Source organism: Mesitornis unicolor, unplaced genomic scaffold (genome assembly GCF_000695765.1).
Source record: "Mesitornis unicolor isolate BGI_N332 unplaced genomic scaffold, ASM69576v1 scaffold53686, whole genome shotgun sequence".
NCBI lineage: Eukaryota > Metazoa > Chordata > Aves > Mesitornithiformes > Mesitornithidae > Mesitornis > Mesitornis unicolor.
This window is the reverse complement of record NW_010191415.1, coordinates 2,721-17,934: the sequence shown is the minus strand read 5'-3', so window position 1 is coordinate 17,934 and position 15,214 is coordinate 2,721. Positions and strand designations below refer to the sequence as shown.

The following is a 15,214-nucleotide window of genomic DNA, read 5'->3' as shown; positions in this document are numbered from 1 at the left end:
CTACCCTATCTGTGAATTCTATCCATTCCAAGTCTCTAGACTCTGTAAACACTATGCTTATCTGCCATTTATGCAGGTAAAGAACCATAACCACACTATGATCATAGCCTAACATACTAATGAATTACACAAAAAGTTCCCCGCTATCAGGAACTTTTCAAAAGACAAAGTGTAATACTTTCCTGGGAAGTAAAAAAGACGTGAACTCTGTAAAACTGAATAAAAGACAGAGCAAAAGTTAGTCTTTAAATCAATTTAGTCTCTGCAATGCTCAGTTGACAATACTTTTGGAAAACATGCATCATAATTTCAAATACTTAACTGATTGTCTTCACTAGTACAGAAGAATAATAGAGAACTATCATAATGCACTAGGAAGCTACTTTCATACTCTTAAAAAAACCTAAAACAAAACACAGCATCAGAGAAATTAAGTAGAAAGCATCATAAATCAAGCTAACTCTCCACAGTATTCTGCAGATCCTTCAGTTACTGTATCTTTTGTCCTACACAGAACTATCCCTTAAACATTCCCTTGATACAGCTATGGCTTGAACTGCCACACTCCACATAGACTTCAAAACCAGAATAAATTAACTTTCTTCAATTTTTAAGGGCTTGGCACCAATGAAGACTCACTCCAGTTTACCAAGAAATAGGAGGCAGATACACATAATCAGGGATCAGAACTTTTTATCATTGGTATTGCATCATTGCACCTTCTCCTGTACTACACAAAGATTTAAAATTATTCTTAAAATAAGAAGTGTTAAGGGTAGATGCCCATGTACCTAATAGCAAGCATAAGGAAGCTGGATCATCTGCAGAAATACTGTAATTTTAAAAATCCTCCTTTTCTCTCCCAAAAATCTCTATAAAGTGCATCAATAATTATTATCAATTGATAGCACACAAGTACTATCAGCTGAGGTACAGGGCTATGATTATCTGGAAGGTCTTATAGCCGTAACATGACTCGGCCTTTAAATACACTATCAAACACCTAGGAAATACTTCTCTGAAGATTGCTTAGACTTTTCTTAAGTGTCTTTACTGAAGACTCTTTCAAAGTATCTCAATGAATGTACTATTTGAAGCCCTAGGTCCATCTAAAGCTGCAGGCCAAAAAGAGTATTTTCTTCCAGTAAGAATTATACCAGAGAAATCTCACAGGTAATCTGATAAAGACACATCAGAGAAAAATGTGTGGCCACCTTCTTCCTAAATACTCTTTGTATTGTATTTCCAAATAATTTCTTTAAAGCAAATTAGAGGAAAAGGAAGAGAAATAACTATTTACGTTACAATCTAGTATTCAACTGAGCTCTCAGTCTTCCAGTCTGAATACTAGTTCATAGTTCTTATTCAACATAAGCCATCTTCTTTGCCCGTAATTCTGAGCATCGGAAATGTGCAGATAGATAGATCAGTTTTGAGAGAATCTTGTGGCCTTATTTTGCTGAACACAATACAAGCATAATTTTGAAACAGTAAGTCTTCATTACCACTTGGCTTGAAAATAGATCTGCTTATATGCAAAGAATAATGATAGAAACTAAACTGGAAAACATGATTATCAAGGCATTCACCGAGGGATCCATTCTTCCTCTCTCAGCCTGTCCAGTGGCTTCCACTTTAGGCTGACAAGTCTGAAGAAGTAGGATACGGCTTTACAGAAGGTCTTTACTAAGGAAAACTCCTCCAGGTTGCTTTATAAACTGGGGAGACTCACCTGTACACCAATTTTGAGGTGGTGTGTATGGAAGAGCTTTTGGTGTCTATGTCGGGAAGATACTGAAAAAACCTCTCTATGTACTTCAAGTAGTTCAGTGAAGATACTTCCCAAGACATGAACAAGAGAGAAAGAAAAGGCAAAAAAAGCTGCAAAAAGAATCCGATGCAAGAGATTCAGAAGAACAGTCACCTTCACGTGCAAAGATTGACACTGAGGAGCAAGGCAAACATATGTCCAACAGACACATCAACATAAAGTGCCGAAAGCCTAGAGAAGAATAAAAGTGGAGGAGGTAAACTATAAAAATAACATCATATTCTACCTTCACAATATGGAAAAGATGGATAAAATCCAGTAGCATATGCCTGCTAGAGCAGCAGATTCTCATTTAAGAGAACTTATGTTTTCTCGCTGCAGTCTTTTAGTGCTTCCATATGCTTCCAAAAAACCTTGTGAAATGGAAGGCACTTGGGCTAATCTCAGAAATAGAGCCTCTGGAAAAACATGTCTTCAGCCACGGGGCTTCATCAACTTGGAAGCTAGAAAAGCCTTTAAAATAGGTTGGAGGTGAAACTTGTGGTTGTACTGAGCTGGTAACCTCACCAAATAAAGTACACCTAAGCGTACTAAGTAAGCAAATAAGCTTACTACTTCTTTCATCATGATGTCTCTTACTCTGTCTGAGAACTGAGATCAATCCACCTTGCTTGCTTTCTCAACTGGAATTTTGGTAAATTTAATCTGTTAAAGAGGCGATTTGGGAAAGACATGCTTTAAGAACATCACAAAGTAACTAAAAAGACACAGACACTTTTTTCCCTCCTCTTCTACCATCTCAAGGGATTCAGAGAATCTGGATTTCAAAAGCAAAGAAGAACCTACAGCTTTTGACATCTGTCTGCAAAACTCTATTTTCAACATATTTACCCTAACACTTCTAAGTTTAAAAATTTCCATTTTTAGAAATTTAAGGGACTGTTTCCATAAAGAAAATACACTGTACGTATTTATGAAGTTTACAGAGGTAACAAAGACAAAACAACTTGGTTATACAATGCCTGAGTTTCTAAAGTTCAGGAAGCTTTTTTTAAATTGAAGTTATTAAGAAAGTACAGTCCATTTAAGAACACGACCAATATAAATAGTAAAACATATTCGTATCAAAGTACAAAGAATAATGCCAATTTTATATTTAAAATTTGCAAATATCTTATGGTGTTACTTTTGCTTTGTGTAAGTTTTTTTCCCTATTTTTGTTCTTTATTTTCTGAAATAGATAAGTAATATCCTAGCCTATATTAATCCTCTCTTCCATTATAAATAATTGGAGCACATAAAGGCAATTACTACATATTCAACAGGATAATAAGAGCATTTGAAATGCCAGGGAATAATACAAAAAGTAGGATGCACATTATAAAAAATGAAAGGGAAATTATATCAGGATATGGATCAGAGAAAAGGAGAAAAGATCACTTCAGTAAGTACTCATACTTTGTAGGGTAACATGAGAAAGAATACAGAGAGTATTATTGGCAAAAATAAGATTTCAAACTTTGAGCCAACCCTAGAATTTTGGGCCTAAGCACAGAGGCTGGGTTAAGTTCACACATAAGTATCAGGAAATACTGTAGTTATACAGGTTTCTTTCTTTTCTGAGAATAACAGTTTTGAGTAACTTGTGCAAGAGTTGGAAATTTCGGGTGTAAAAATATCTTCTGTACCAGTTTACTGTGCCATCTGTACCATTTACTTCATCATTCTGTGCCACTTTACTTTTGATCATGACATCTGTCATCATCTTGATTTTCTAATGAACTAGATTTTCTTGTAGAGATACCCTGGAATTAAGCCTGTCCACTTCTGCTCACTGCAGAAGTTACATATTTACAATGACTTGGAGTCTGTAGAAATACTTGCATCTAAGCACAATATTAACTTTTTTAAAAATTTAAAATATAAATTAAAACTCATCAAAACCTACACGCATCCTAAGCACTATACAAATATATCAAGTGGATCAGACACTAGTCATAAGCAGATATTTGTGAATCAAAATGTAAAAACCTAAATTACAGACACTGAACTAAAGTACTACTAGAATATTCCATCATCAAAATACACCAACAAAACCCACAAAATATCTTGCTTTTTTCATTTAACTATTAAAAACATTACACAAAATCCCATGTCAGTTATATGTATAAATATACATATATATACACACACACACATACACACCGAAAAGAAGGATTAATATGGCCATCTAGAGGAGAAAAGAATGATGTGAAAACATGCCACACATTTTCAGCTGTCAGAATAAAACATTTTTAGAGCCATGCAGCCAGAAAATAGACGTAATAAACTAATTATGTAATTGATTATAAGTGAACCTTAAAATAATATCATCAGACATCTTGATGGCCTTAGTAATGCAAATATATTAATATTATACATGTTTTTATCATTGCAAGCAAAGCTAACAGGTTATATTTTTGTCTCATTGTAAATTTTTTTTGTGTGCATTGTTAAGTGCAGACATCACAGAATCACACAGAATCACAGAACGTTAGGGATTGTCTAAACAAACAAATTTTAAAAGTGAAGATTAAAGTTAAGAGTAAACAGCTACTAGTAAAGCTGTTTATTGACTCTTTTGAAAACACACAGCACACTGTTGCAAGACAAAACACGTGACAGAGATTAACTGCTGAAGAGAAAATAACACAGAATTTTCCCAAAATTAAATACCATTTTCATTGCTCATGTTACTTAACCTCTGATGGAATTTTTAATTATATCATCAGAGGCTGATTTACTAGCAACAAGCAGGGGGGAAACACAGATAAGACAAAAACGAATTATCTCCTCTCATCACTTCACTGTAACACTATCAAGTCCTGCTCAATGTCTGGACTGATTAGTGCCTTAAGCTGGAAGTGCAGCTGAAATGTTTATGTCTTAGAAGTAGAAATTATAAAGTACATAAGAAGAAACAGAAGCACACCAGGTCAAATATATTGACAATTGTTTCTCATATTAAATAAAGTACACAGGAACACACTGCTTGCTCCCCCCTTCACTACAAGGAATCAAGAAATGTTTCTATCATTTGTCTTTACACTTCTTATAAAATAATTCGGCAGTCATAAAAACCAACTATTTAATGAAAAATTTCAAGACTCATGGCATCAAGTTTTCTATAGATATATTTTGCAAGTTTACAAAACAGTAAATCTTTTATTTTTTAAAAATTGCACTGAAACATCTAGAATATTGATGTTCTCCACTTGGAATCTGAGATTTTTAACCTCATCTGCTCAGTGAACTGTTTCTCTTAACACACATGAACTGTTGGCAGCGATAGCCAGTCTCTCATTTATTTTTGACTGCAGGCTTTCTTCATTAGGCTTCACTTTCTCTTTTCATCAAAGTTGTATGTTGGGCAGCTTTCCCTCTGTAATGATCATAACATAATGAGGCACATTCTGTCTTTTCCTCTATTCAACCACATTTTTATCATTGCACAAAGATTCTTTTATGTTTGAAATAATTTAGGAAGAATATAAAAAGTACTAACACTAATTATTCCAGTGTGCCACCTTCAGGTCACTGAAAAAGTTAAAAATACTGGGCTGTTAATCTGTTTCCATGTCCAATACCACAAAACTCTTCTTAATATTATTGAACATAATTTTGTTGAGATTAGTGTAATACAAAAATGAGACAAAATCATCACTCTAATTTGCAAGCATTTTGAAGAAACTGTAGAATGATTGCAGGCTATCACATAAATAACATCGGTGATTTTCCACTCCTTGTAAAATGTAGGAAGAATGCTTTCACAAGCAGCACCAAAAGCAAAATACTGACAGTATTAAAGCTTTTTGCAAGTAGAAGTATGTGGTTAAAAATTTACAATTTTCTAAGTTAGAATGTTTTGATGGTTTTGGCTTTATTTTTTTTCCAAACCCTGAATGATCTTTCATAATAATAAAATAAATTCAGTAATACAAATTGCAATTTGAATATTAATTTTAGAATGACTATGTGTGTATCTATAAATGGGTTTTACATCCAGCCAGTTTCCTGAGTGGAAAGAGCATTGAGAAGTAATAGCAGCTGGTGAGAAATCTCTTTAGCGATAGAAGAAAAAACAACTTTCCTGATGCAATACCTGGACCTGCCAACAGTGTTCTTTTGTCTTAAATTTTAACCATGCTACAGTTTTCCAGACTGGAGTTCTCACTCCCCAGAAGAGGATGAAAGTCAGTGACTATGAATTTTTATGATCAGAGAGGATGATAAGGAAGATTTAAACAAAAACAAAACAAAACAAAAAACCACACAAAAAACCCCAACAAAAACCCAAACAAACAACACCAACAAAAACAACGCCAACTGCATATAGGCTAGTACAATGCCTTTGGAGCTTAAGTCTTGCAGAGCCAAACTAAAAAGCTCTGATGAACTGAGAACTTTTCACTGAAATGATAGCCAGGTAGGGTAAAAAATCTGAACAAATGTGAAATAGAAAGAGGAATGTCACATGTTCCTTCCAACAGGAATCATTCCATGGTTATTTCAACAAGTGGCCTCAATATTTTTAAAAGAGACAAATACATCATTCTCACTATCTGAAAGTAGTCAACTTGTATAATTTGTGTCTGGTATTATTTGCTAATAAATACTACTGAATTTTTCATCTCCTGTTAATATAAATCACCATTCTTTCCCAACAGTGACACAAGCCATACAAAAAATTAGCATCTTATCTTTCATATTCCTTTCCCCAACAGTGTTCATAGATCTCAGTAGATATAAAAAACCCAAACACAATACTTTCACTATCCCTCTTCTTTGTCATTCTCCACCACAGTGTCCAAGGATCGGTTCCTACTTCCAGACCTCATCTCTGCATCTCCTTCCCTATTTGCTGGAACTCAGACTACCGGCCTTCCTACCTTTAACAGCAAGGGAAAGAACCGAAAATTCTGACACCCAAAACAATTCACAAAACAGTCCTCTTACTCCACAACTTACTTCAACTACAGTTTTCATGTCCTTTGTGTCTTAACTTGGAATAATGAATGAGTATGCACTAATTTCACATTTCAGTGGCAGACTTTTATATAATTTAATTACATCACATAGTAGAATGTTTAACTTTTTTCAAACACTTTTGGACAGTATAGAACATTTAAATACAGACTGATAATTACATGTATCCACTTTTTTACTAGAAAATATAAATCTCTAAAAAATCCTTACATTTTAACATATTAAAGGAAGACCAACAAATATCTTACTATAGTACAATATTGGTATTAGTTTGACTTTGAAGTAACTTCAGTCAAAGTTTACTTCTCGAGCTAGAAAATGGCTGTAGATACAGTTTTCACATGCAGCTGATGAAGCACAAAAAGCATATTGACAAAATATTGACAGTAGAACACCCAGCCTCTAGGTCAGGCTGTCAGCCTTGCTTAAAATCAACAAATATATACCACAAAAGAAAGCATCCATTGTTTACATCCAACTTTTAACTCCAAGGAAAGTTTACATTAATCTAATCTTCCTAAGAATTTCCTCCTGTGATTTCAAAAGAAGAGAACATTCCAGTAATGCACACCGCAATGACCATATGCACCATAACCAGTTACCAATTTCATTTACTTGCTGTTATGTAGAACAGGTGGTCTTTGTATTTATAACACCACAGAATTCATCAAGAGTTGCCATATTTCCTTCCTAAATCAAGAGAGTTTAAACCCCCCAACTCTCAAAAAATTAGTAATTAGATAAAATTGTATGAAACTTAATATAACAAGATATTATTCCATTTTTGAAAGAGTGCGAACAAGTCTGTGCCAATTATTTTGGAGCATGCATAAATACAAAAGATATCTGGATATTTCTTGCAGACATTGACTATTTGCAAGTCAAGCTGTCCTCATCTAAAACTTACTTATCCAGAACACAATTCTGAAATCTGGAATAAAAGGAACGCTTTTAAATCACTCTTACCTTCATCTATTGAGGCTTCACTACTGTATCCATCATATTCTGCAGACAGGGGACTATATTTTTGTCTGGTTTCCCACATATAGTTTTTTTGCTGTCTGCCATCCACCACTGGCAGCCTGGAACTCTGGGTTCTAGACAAGGCCTCATGATATTTACCCAGTGCTTCATCTTCACTCTCAGATGATGAACCATGCTGGTCTTTACTCATATAAGAGTTGTCTGTTTGAATAAAATAAAGCAAATCGACTACAGCTCAAAATAGAATACAAGAAAATAACCATAAGAGGTTATCATTGAAGATATTTAAGGTATTTCAATTAAAATTTCTGTAATATTTTAAAAATATCGTCTTGTCGTAAGTATTATGCAATTTTTGTAATTGGTGAGAGCTATTTTTAGTTTTTGCAAAATCTGAGAGATCATTAAGCCAAAAAAAAAAAAGAGTAAAATTTATTCAACAGAAAAGGGAGCCAATTATGTAAGGTAGCACACACTGAAGTTCTTGAAGCCCTTCATTAAGTAGGAAAATGCTCAAAATTATGTATGTAAAGTAAATCCAACACTGCTGCAATATTACATTTGGATACCTGACATAACAAAAGGAAGATCCTGATCCTACATTCCCAGCTGATTTCTGCTGTGAGCATGCAGTATAATGTAGAAATGAAACTGATTTACAAAGAGAAGCCTACAAAAAATCGTCTTAGGATATTTGTGTCAGTAGTGCTTAAACTCACGATAACAAGCGGGAAAATGCTAGTGAAAGACGTTCGCATGCACAATGTTATTCAACTTACAATAAACAGCACCTTGTTCAATAAATGAAATTAATGCACATTCTCATTGCAGACATCTGGTAACACAAAACTGCACAGACAGAACTTTCTACTCAATTCTTTTATACCAGTTCTTCTATAATGCCCACTCCTGTGGCCAGCTTTTCCAACTACAGCACAAATTCCTTCCACAAGTCAAAGATTCAGCTCCATTTTTATTTCTGTAAAAGGAAAGCTTCCTGGCCCTTTTCCAAACCTCGAATGATTTTTGTCCAAATTTAACATGCAGAGGTTCATGTAAAGGCTATATGATTTGCCAATGGACTTCCACTACCGGCAGAGCTCTAAGATACCTAGAATGCTGTTTCTCTACAAGGAAATACTGTCTAACATGCTATCCAGCCACACTCAACCGCTTCTCCGCTCCCTGCTTTTACGCCCTCCTTCCTGTCCCTGTCCTAGCTCTAGTTCTGCATTTCCACTCTCTTTAGTCTCTGTCTTCATTTCCACCCAGTCTTACATCTCTGCCTGGGCATTCTAACTAAATGAGGCATTCAGCTTACCCAAAATTCAGCCATTTAAAAATAAAGAAACTCAAGCTATGCCAGCCATCTAGGCCTCTGTAAAACAGTCAAGAGTGTGCCTCTTCCTACTACAGAGGTCCTTCCTTCCTGCTTTTAGGTAAGCCTCTAGAGTAGATGAGTAAAATCACTTCCAAGAGGTCTGTTTCACCCTGGTACTCATATAGAAAAGCCTATGCTGCAAGTTTAAGTAAGATATCTTTTGCAAAGTTACAATTCTACGAGTAGAAACTTATCCTAAGTTTCTGTTTCCCAGCTCCATACTCGAGGTTCCTGCTCCAAGCACCCAGTTTTGGGCTCTCATGGAGAATTCCTCTTTATTATTTTTGTCTCTTCAATCCTAAATTCTCCTCACTTGCACTCATGTAGCCTTAGTCTCTCACCTTCATATAATATGTTATCAGTTCTCTCCATACCTGTCACTCATCCTACTTGAAATCTCAGTCTACCACTTGCACCATATCACATTTGTTAAGGAAATTTCTGTGCTCATGTAAGTCATGTTTATTTTCAATTATTTTGTTCAAACTTCCAGTGTCCTTCAGTAATTTTAAGTATCAAAAGAAGGATAAGACCTGCCCTTTTCTTCAACCCTTATAATGAAGCATATGAGTGCAAATGAGATGGTCAGTGAATTTAACAAGCAAATTATAAGAAGTGTTTACTATGCCTTTTCCAAAGGCAAAGCTTGCAAAGATCCACAATTTGGTTAAGCTTACATGTTTTTAAATAGAAGAACATGGGCATCTCTGACATGGGAAAAGTGCTCTCCCATGTTTCAAGTATATACTCCAGTATACAAAGGTGACAAAGCATCTCAGTGAAGCGGATGTGAAATCTACTTATTTTTTGCACAGATATCCAGCATGTTTTCCCATACTCTATTTCTGGAAACAGCTAAAGGTTTTTAACTATAGCATAAACAAAATAAAACAACACACACAAAAAAAATCTCAGACAGAAAGCATGCCAAATTTAATCCCAAATATTTCAAATTTGGCACACAGTTATAAGCAACTGAAAAGAAGGTCTTGAAATGGAACATGTCAGAAAACCTTAGCTGCAGATGGTGCCACCAGGTCTACATTCAATATGTACATAATTGTAATTTAGTATTTATAGGAAACTGGTGCCTTAAAAGACTGCTAATGAGCAACTAGACCTTTCAAATCTAGGCTAACAGTTTTAATTCAGATCTGACTGCTCTGGTTCTTCACATTGTATGGATGTCTATAAAGCAAGACCAATTTCACTGATCACTTACTGAAAATATCAGACTAAGTAGGATATATTCTGGCTAGACGATTCACTGCAAGAGGTTGATCAGAAAAAGGAGCCTCTTGTGCTGGTACACAGAGAAAAAAATTGCAAAACTGGCCACCTAGGAAACTTCTACAGATTTCCACAACTATAATTACAGCAGGGCATACCAGGAATAATATATCGTGCCAGACGTCACTATTAGATGCATCATTTATCATTACAAGAAACATACTCACAAACATGAAATTATGTTCAGTAATCAGCCTGCATAAAGTATAAAGAATCAAATGGTATGAAACATGGTAGCAACATGCTTGAAAGAAATGCTGCAAGTTATGCCTCTAATAATACATTGACATTTGTAAGCATCCAGAACTTTTCAGTCGTACCAGGTATTTTTTTTTCTCCACTTCCTAACATAAAAGAAAAAGAATGAGGATGTACACGATTATCAAAAATCATGAAACAGGACCTCTTCAGACGACTTTTAAAACCTCATTAGAATTAAAATACAAGCTATCCATGCAAACATTTTTAAAATCAGCAATACAAATCTGTTTCAGTTTCTTTGGAGAAAATAGCTTCTGTACATTAAATAAAATCCTCAGGGTTTTATGCCTCTTCTTGCCACTTCTCTTTTGATTTTTTTATCTTAGTTGGAAACTTGCCTAAGAAAGTTCATGTTCTTATTTAAAACTTTCCTTTATTTGACTAACACAGATCATATGCAATTATTAACTTACTGAAAGCTACTCATTTGCTTATTATGGGACATAAACGCCATTTTTAATAAGAAAATATACTTTACAAATCTTGTATTAAATTAATAACAGATAAGATCATAGTTTATCATGCAAACACAGAAACCACTACCTAAATCAAAGTAAAAACAAAACAAAACAAAAAAAAACCACCAACAAAATAAATAACTGAAATTTTCAAATAAGGGAAACCACTCACATCGAAGAAAAAAAAATTCTATTATGAAATTATTCATTTCTCTACAGAAGCAGCATCTCCAGAAAAGCCTGTGTTGTTTTCTAAAAATTCACTACACAGCCTGAAAAACAATTGTGTAAAAATGTACGGTTTTACTTCTTACTCAAACTATTATTGCAATTCCATAGTGGTATTGTTTAAAACGTGATGTAGAAAACAGCACACACAACATCCATATCAACAATACATAAATCTTCTTTGTAAGACTGCAACTTTCTTTAAGACAAGTCTTATTCAGTTCTTTCTATACCTAAAATTAACTTATTTGCCACATCGAGTTCTGTGTCTTGAAATGATTACCTTACATATCCCAAAAACACATTCTGAAGATCTACTATAATGTAAATGTAACAGAACCTTTTTTTTTCTTCATAACCTTATCACATTTTATGCAATGCTTTTAAAATACACAAAATAAAACAACTTTCACAGAACAAGTGTTGATTTCCAGTATTAATGAATTCATAGTTTTCAACAGCAACCACACAAGGCAGTGCAGAGAAGGTAAGAAAAACTGAATACAGAAGAAGAAAAGTTAGAACATAGGAAAGGCATTGATTAATCAGTTCCTTTAAGTAACACTTTAAAAGGTAATTAACTTCCAAGAAATATCAACATAATTAAGAGAATGAAGAACTGACAACACAGACCTACTTGCATCCACAGGAAACACTATTATTAAATATGTAAATTAGGTGAAGAAAGTAAGAAGTATCATAAGTTTCAGGAAAGGCTGGAGAATGCAGTTTGCTGACTGACTTCTCACCTTTTCCTGCTGTCTTCTTATTACACACCGTTCTCTCTGATTTCTTTGAGTTTTTCTTTTTACCCGCTTTTGTAATTGTAGTTGACACATTGTCTTCATCCTTTGATACAGATTTTCCTTTTCTGTCAAAAAAGGCTTCAGATTTCTTTTCTGTTACATCATTAAGGCAATTGGGATGGTCATTGCGCGCCTTCTTCAAGCTGGAGTCTGATAATTTTTGCTTCCGTACTTCAACAAGTTTTGTTTCTAAATCTTGGGGAACATTCATACTGTGCACTTCTTCAGAATCTTTAAAATCAACTCCAGGTGACAACGGTTTGATTTTTCTATGTAAGTGATTCTTAGAATTATCTGATACTGCACGTTGGTAATTATCTTGTTCCTCAATAGACTGCTCCATTGTAAATTTACTGCTTTTCAGGTTACTATCCTTCAAGAACTTATCATTTACAAAACACTCATTTCCGCCTACTGCTTCCCTTTTAAAAGGTCCTCCTACATTCTTCAAATCCTGAGGTACTTCTGCATCACTTAAATGATTATTACTATTTCTGCCTTTTAACTGGCACTGCGTTTTGTCCACAACATGGTAAGATTCTCCATCTTGACTTGTATATTTGTTTACAACATCTAATGACTTAGAATAATGAGTCTCTTTATGTTCTGCAATACCTCTCTTAGCTTGCATATTAATTTCCTGGGACTGAGATAAAGGTGATGTATGTTCCTCTCGCCCTTGCACAGGTTTGTCATTCTGTGCTTTAGAGCTTTCATCTTCCCTACGAAGGCCATTTATCATGCTTGTTACTTGTTCCGTTACTGAATCAGCTACACTGTAGCTGACTTCTTCAACAACACTGGTCAGATCATCCACAGCATTGCTAAGTGTGTCCACCAGAGAAGACACAGAGGGAAGGCTCAGATTTTGGTGGAGGTTCCTGAAAAATGCCATCTGTCCAACCTATTCAGCAACAACTTCTAATACCGAAAGGTCCTCTGTTTCACGAATGGATCAACTCCATTTCTTCAAGTTCAATTTCAGAGCGATTTGCTTTTGCTATCTCAAACTCAATACATTTTACCAGAAGAAGTTGAAGCTTGGCTCTTTCTGTTCAATATGCATTGAAAATAATAAGACAGTAGCTAAGTAAATATCTTGAAATGAAGCCACAATCAACTAGCAAAACCATAGTCTTTCATCAACTGCAGCATCAACTAGCCATAATAAAATTCATTACTTTCAAAAATAAGAAAACTGTTGAGGTGGAAATATGATTTTTTTTTTATTCTAACCTGCAAAGAAGAAGTTGTGAGACATTTAAATTATGTCCTTCCATCATTGTCACACTAAAACAAGCTTTTAACATAATAGCTGCACAAAAACACACATCCTGGAGACTTCTTCACCCCAACATATTTGTTGCCTTTTACATAAGGTAAGATATTTTGGAACATGAAGACTTGTTTTATAACAAAAAAAAGTTAAGATGACAGACTTTATTTCTGGGGGGGGGGAACATTTTCTGTATTCAAGAAAATTGAAAATAAAAAATTTAGCTGCACCTTTTAAAGAGATAGAAGGGAAGAAAACTTCTCAAATTTCCCATTCTGTTCTCTGGTGCCTCTCTCTTCCTCTGAAGTCAGGTAACAAAGCCCATTCAACTTCCACACCACAAAAGCAGAAAGGGGTTATTTCACCAACCCTTAATGTCTTTTTCAAGGTCTATTTTTTTTCATTTCACATTATCCTTAAAGACCTCATTCTATTAAAAAAGTATAACAATAACTTGTTAGAGATATCTTTAGTTTCTAATGTTTTACTTCTCTAAAACTATTTTCCAGGTGAGTAAATGCAAGACTTTCTCCAAAAGGTTGCTGAAAGATTTTAACAGGCTGAGTGAAAACCCAATAATCTCATTCACAAATTTACTTGAGAAGATTTAATTATGCAAAATTACAGAAAGTTTAAAATACATTCAAGAGTATTCTCATAGTGCGAGAGAAATATTTTCCTATAAGTAAATGTCAACTCTTAGCTTATATAGCTGTTGAACTTCTGTGGCTTGTGAATACAAAGGTTTTTTCCTTTCCTCATACTGCACAGTCACAAGAAAAGTCAACATGGTATGTTTTCATCACTTGAGCCAAGTGACTATTTGTGCATCTCTACACATCCTTGTAAAAATGTGTGTTCTTATAATTAAGTTTAGTACACTGTATAACGAATACTTACAAAGTTTGTCTTGTGAATTCTTTCTTGTAGTGTATCCTGAATCAAGATCTGGGAAACCACTAACATTTTCAAAGCACATCTTCTTATTAATATATAGGAAAAGTAGCAACATGAGAACAATGAACACCCCGACAGCAGACAGGAATCCAATTGCTTCAGGAGATACTAAAAGAAACAGAAAGAAACAGGTTTTAAAAAGTCTCATAAAAGTTGAACTCATATTAATTATAATATTTATCAGAATTGATCATTAACAGAGACTACTAAAGTTCCAAATATATATGCAAGATACATATTAAAAAACCAAACACCATTTGAATTTGAGTTAATGTTTAACCATCTTTACAAAGAACAGAAAAGTATCCAGTCCTAATCTAAGGGAGGAGTGACTTTGTGAGCAAAAGGACCCACAGGAAGACAGGGTGTCTGCTGAAATTGGAGAGATTATCAGCAGATGCCATGGAACATCTGAGAGCGAGCAAGTAAGCATTGGAAGGGAGCTAAGAGCATCCTCCCTTCCTGGAAGGCATTGGAGGTTTGGCTACCTGGACTCCGGGCCAGCTCTGAGATAGTGCTGCTGAGGAGGGATCGAGCCATTGCTGGTAAGGCCATTGCATCTGCCAGCCTCATTATGCTCAGCTCCTGGCTCATCTTGCCTTCAGTAACAGCGTCAGTAATACCATTTAAGGCCAAGATTACCTAGGAAATAGTTTTAGAAATAGGAAATCTGGGAATGGATGTAGCAAATTGGACCAATGGGAAAAGAGTAATTAAGGGGCAGCTTGTTTGTTTGAAAGAAGACTGGGCAGAGAAAAAAACGACATAGAAGGGCAG

General features: G+C 34.8%; 1 protein-coding gene across 2 annotated transcripts in view; it reads right to left on the bottom strand.

The window, feature by feature from the left end:
- The window catches only part of SYT14 (synaptotagmin XIV), a 56,663-nt gene extending 42,123 nt beyond the window's left edge, over positions 1-14,540 (bottom strand). The window contains exons 1-2 of one of the 2 annotated variants that reach the window (XM_010186716.1): positions 14,381-14,540; positions 7,763-7,981 (exon numbers count right to left, since the gene is read on the bottom strand). In XM_010186716.1, the coding sequence (XP_010185018.1) occupies positions 7,763-7,981; positions 14,381-14,492 (331 nt within the window). In that variant the 5' untranslated portion in view covers positions 14,493-14,540. The remainder of the gene's footprint in view (positions 1-7,762; positions 7,982-14,380) is intronic. The other variant, XM_010186717.1, reaches the window with a different exon arrangement.
- Between the last annotated feature and the right edge of the window lie 674 nt (positions 14,541-15,214).